Raw genomic sequence first — 5,000 nt, forward strand, 5'->3', positions numbered from 1 at the left:
AAAGCTGCTTCAGATGATAGCAAAAACAAAGTGAATGATATCGGTCTACTTCTTGAAGTTGTAGAATGCGCAGCGTTTTTTTGGCGCCAAAATTACAACGCGGCCGCCTGCAATGTCGTAACCAGGCTATTCCGAGCATTGGTTCAAAGGTCGCTTCGGGCTTTTTTCCCCTCAGGTGTCTTTTACACGTCCCCCAAGCTGATGAGCAGAAAAATTAGAAGGACCAAAGGGATAAAATAACTTTATTATATCACTCAGACAGTGCGCAATGATTGGCTGCTTGTGAGCAACTACTTCAAAAAGCCAATGACATTTATTCGTTTTTCATATGAATTCGCATACTAATCATTTGCGGCAGTTGAACGTTTCTCTTGACTTCAACTAGAAGTCCCGGAAAATCGCTGAGAGCAACGGGAGAAAAAAACAGCTGCTCCGGCACATTCTTCTCCACTGCTTGAGGTACCTGTAGTTCGTTTGGAATATACCTTACTCAGTTCCCAGGGCCGTAGCCAGTATGAGCCTCAGTCATTTTATCGTGGAAATTTAAAATAAAGCGTGATTCCAGTGTTGTCTTTCATATGTACTCATCATAAACATTAAAAATACTTCCGAAGATAATTTAAGCACGGGCGTTGCCTCGGTCATATTTTTTTTTCTGGCTACGGCCCTAGTTCCAGTTCATTTGTTAATAGGAAACCAGTAAAGGAATACACAGAAAAGTCCCAGAATGTTCCAAAGACAAGTTCAGTTAAGGACGGTGCCTACTAATTCAAAGGTATTTTTGCCCCGATTTATCATTATGCAGGAAAGGTAGATCTTCCCAGTGTTATTGAAATCCAAAAAGAAAATTGGGGGTAACCACGCATTTTTCAACGATAATTCATGAACAATATTTGTATAAAGCTCTAAAATACAAAGCAATATATGGCGTTCTTCCTCAAATTGAAGCTCAATTATCTCTAAAGAATACATGGTTACCCCCAATTTTCTTTTTGGATACCAAGAGTACTTACTAAGATCTTCTTTCTCTGCATAGTTTTAAACCTCGCAAAAATATCCCTGCATTAGTAAGCATCACCGATAGGAAATCCGAGTATCTGGAGATGCGCAAAACGTATGCGCAATAACAATAGTAGGCACCGTCCTTAAAAAGAAGAACAAGAAGGCTTTAAAATCTTCCACAATTCCAGAAAGTCAACAAAGAATAATGACCCCTATGCGAGTGCCCCTGCAATACGAGTGCATTTTGTAGTTTCCTTTAATTAATTAATTAATTAATTAACTAATTAATTAATCAATCAATTAAGGTACATAAATGCGCAATAGTAAGTTAGTGTACAAGGTGGGATGTGCCTATAAAGCAGAGTGCGTTTTGATAAAGGGACAGTGTAGGTTTGAAACTATACTTTGACCAAAATCTTCATATACAGTACAAACTACAATTTCTTAAATGTTAAAGTTTGCTTTTGACCGAGCAGCCGAGTTACTTTTGAGTCAAACATTATCCCCTGTTTTTCTCCTCAGAAGTTAAAACCTTGCTGCAGGTTTGGATTATCCTTGTTGCTTTAAATTAATGCTAGCTCTGCAATGCACTCTTCAAGCATAAAGCAAAATTCTTGTCATTAATCTTATTACAATCTTCAATGAAATTTTAAGTTCATTGATAGGTGATGGGAGATCGGGCATTCACCATCGCAGCACCGTCATTGTGGAACTCTCTGCCTAGTGAGCTTCGCTCAATCACTTCTGTAAATAGTTTTAAAGCTCATCTTAAGACCTTTCATTTTAGACATGCATTCATACTTAAACAGAGATTTTAATAACACTTTTGCTAATTATTTACCAATTAATTTTTATCATATTGTATATATTTTTAATGTATTAGTACATAGTCCTTGCCATATTTTTAGTTAGATATTTATCTATTATTTCTCGTATTTATAACTTAAGAATGCGCATCTGATCATAGTCATGTTAAGATGCGCACTAGAAATGAATAAATTATGAATTAATAAATTATAGAAGCAAAATGAAACTTACCATTAACCAAACCACACGGTCTCACAATGGTGTAATCCAACATTTCAGGATCCGTTCTCTCCAGCATCTCCTCCATTGTTGCCATGTCTTTTATCATACCATTCAGTAGAAGTGGGTTGATAATCCAGTCTACAAGCCATTTGTTATTTGGTCCTGGTTGAGTACACCATGCAGTCATGGTCACCAGTCTTTTAACCTCACATCTAATAATCGGTTGATGGAACGAATGATGTGATGTCCCATTAACAGGCTGACGACCAGTCATATTGACTGATTATCAGTCGAGAGCACCTGATTAACTGACTGACTAGCTGATGCTTGCCAGGCCGGCTGGCCGACAGATTACCCACTTGGCTGACAGACTGACTGACTGAATGGTCAGAATTTAGAACAACTGGCTAATTAAGCAACCTGTAGCCTAACTATTAAGATGGACTGACAGATTAATAGACTAACAAACTGATTTTCAAACATGGAGTCACGAAGAGCCCAAGACTGCAGCCATACTTCCACATGCGAAGAAAAAAGATGGCAGTATCATATTAATTTTAGTTATCCAGTAGATAGTGCTATCCACCTTTCGAACAACTGGGACTAGATGACTGACTGTCTCTGACTGACTAAGAGACAGCCTCAATTGATGACTACTTGGATTGCTCATCTGTGTCCATGAGAGATCCCAAAAAGTAATTATTTTTCCATCATCAACACTTCCAAAACTTTTCATCATCAACACTTGAAACCCCTTATTCTTGACCTACATGTACTGTCCAGTGTACCTGTACCCCATGCTTCAAGAGTTACAGGATTAATCCATATACATTTAATGAAAAAATTTTTTTCCCCCATCCCTTAAAAAACTTTCCCAACAACAAAAATGTTGGCGACTTTGTCCTGACCTCCTGCAAATTTTGGTTGTCGAAACATGTCAGAGCACCAGGGACATAAGTTACATACAGTATTTACTTGATTAAACGCCACAACATTTATTAAAATAATTGCGAGTGCTTCCGATGCGCCATTCATTCTAGGGAGGCATTAATTTCAAAATCATATTTCTTAAATCACTGACAACAATTATGGTAGATCATTTGTAAATATTACTTAAAACAGAAACAGGTTTAAAGTCAGAGAGGTCAGTCTTGTTATACTTGTCTGGTACAATTCTTGGCCTTAACAACATAAGTACAATAGACCATATTCGTATTCTCAGTATTGGACTGGAACTAGCTTGCAATGGAGGCTAATTCAGGGGAATATATTAAAAAGTATTTGCATTTGAAAAGATTCCCCTGCATTAGCCTCCATTGCAAGCTAGTTCCAGTCAAATACCGAGAATAGGAATATGGTCTATTCTGCACATTGCAAGAATTCTGAAGAATGAGCTTAATCAAGTGAAAGAGCTGCAAAGTATATTGTATGGCTACTTCGAACTTAAAATAAATTTCCAAGGCTGGTTTAGATTTTACTGAGTTGCATTCTTTTGGTTGGGTGCGATGTTTATTCTCAAGGGTAGCATTTATTGGTACTTTTCCTTCCATCTGTAGCATTTAATCACGTGCGGTGTCTATTCAAGGGCGGTGCTTAATCGAGTAAATATGGTAGGTGTAAAAAATGGCCCTGTATCTTGTAATTTATCCTCGGTACAGTACCTCTTCATTCCTTCCAATAGTGCATGCAAAGATTCGGAGTAAAACGTTGTTGGGTTGAATATACTGGCAACCACTCCCAAACATGACATCACAGCATCCTTGCCCACGAGGACAGAAGCAAAACTCTCCACATCACAAGCATCCCCCTTAAATAACTCTAAGTTAGGATGCCTAAAGAACATGAATTGAGAATGGAGTTTTTTCATAATACATGAAGTATCATACCTGTACTTTTCAACTGCGGAATAGAGTAAAATGAAAGTTGGAAGATTCCAACTTTCATTTCAAACATAAAAGTATAATAAAAGGTTATAACAGCGAATGGAATTGCCTGCTCTTGGTCGCATTTTAACACCAGATCCTTAATAGTGAGATAAATAACCCTCACTTCTTTTCGATTTTCGCAGGATCTCGAACAACAGCTGTAACGTGGTGGCCTCCTTCAAGTGCTTGGTTCACGATCTCCTTTCCTGTTAGCCCCGATCCTCCAAAAACTACAAGTTTTAACTGTTTTGAATCGCTGTTTTCGGCCGCCATTTTGTTCATAGAATTTGCGTAAGGCCTGGGGAGGAAGAAGAGTCAGGTGGGACACTTTGTGTCAAATACATAAGCGAAAATTTTTGGGCCCCTGCCTTTCGAGGAAACAAGAGATTGTGGTAGCAGTAAGAATAAAGGCGCAAGAAATTGTGGTTATGCGCGAATGGAGAAATTACCATGCGGGGTACGATCTTGTTACATAGAAGACTAGTTTAGCTAAATGGTAGAAACGCTGCCGATAGGAAGATAGATGATCAGTTATGCTTCCGGTAATTTAAAGACGGTTCGTGCATGGAATTGAAGTGGGATTTTAGTACGTCTTGAGCGGGACGGTACAAAACGTGGACGCCCAATTGGACCTCCTTTTGGACCCCACTAGAGAGGAGAAAGAAAACACTTAGATGGTTTTCATAGTGACGTCATCAAATTCTAACATCAAAATCGCAAGGTTTTCCGGATTTTTTATCTAAAAGACTGGTTGAAGATGACCAAGAAATAAATCTTTTTTCAAGTTTGCAGTTCCGTGACGTCTTTCCTTTCAAAAATACAGCATTTGCCCCCTGGCGTGACACCATGATTTATATACAAAACTATTTGGCCGGTTGAAAAAAAAAGGTTTATCCCTATGAATTCCAGCAGTTTGAGCCTTTAAAGTACATTAGGAAATGTGTTCATACACATGCATTTTATTTCATAAGTGAAAAGTAGGCGCTTTCATCGCAAAGTGGACTCCAGATGTTTTCCGTTGATTACAGGCCGCCATATTGGTGG

General features: G+C 38.3%; 1 protein-coding gene and 1 long non-coding RNA gene across 4 annotated transcripts in view; one reads left to right on the plus strand and one right to left on the minus strand.

Moving 5' to 3' along the window:
- LOC137997075 (uncharacterized) overlaps positions 1-4,223 on the plus strand; it is an 18,439-nt gene extending 14,216 nt beyond the window's left edge. Inside the window, exon 3 of the long non-coding RNA XR_011122404.1 lies at positions 4,100-4,223. This is a non-coding gene — a long non-coding RNA (uncharacterized lncRNA). The remainder of the gene's footprint in view (positions 1-4,099) is intronic.
- LOC137997072 (flavin reductase (NADPH)-like) overlaps positions 1-4,238 on the minus strand; it is an 11,736-nt gene extending 7,498 nt beyond the window's left edge. For 2 of the 3 annotated variants that reach the window (XM_068842821.1, XM_068842820.1), the window contains exons 1-3: positions 4,081-4,238; positions 3,693-3,863; positions 2,041-2,243 (exon numbers count right to left, since the gene is read on the minus strand). In XM_068842821.1, coding sequence (XP_068698922.1) covers positions 2,041-2,243; positions 3,693-3,863; positions 4,081-4,238 — 532 coding nt within the window. Of the gene's footprint in view, positions 1-440; positions 1,145-2,040; positions 2,244-3,692; positions 3,864-4,080 lie in introns of those variants that run through there. The other variant, XM_068842822.1, reaches the window with a different exon arrangement.
- Between the last annotated feature and the right edge of the window lie 762 nt (positions 4,239-5,000).

Source organism: Montipora foliosa, chromosome 3 (assembly GCF_036669935.1).
Source record: "Montipora foliosa isolate CH-2021 chromosome 3, ASM3666993v2, whole genome shotgun sequence".
NCBI classification, from domain to species: Eukaryota; Metazoa; Cnidaria; class Anthozoa; order Scleractinia; family Acroporidae; genus Montipora; species Montipora foliosa.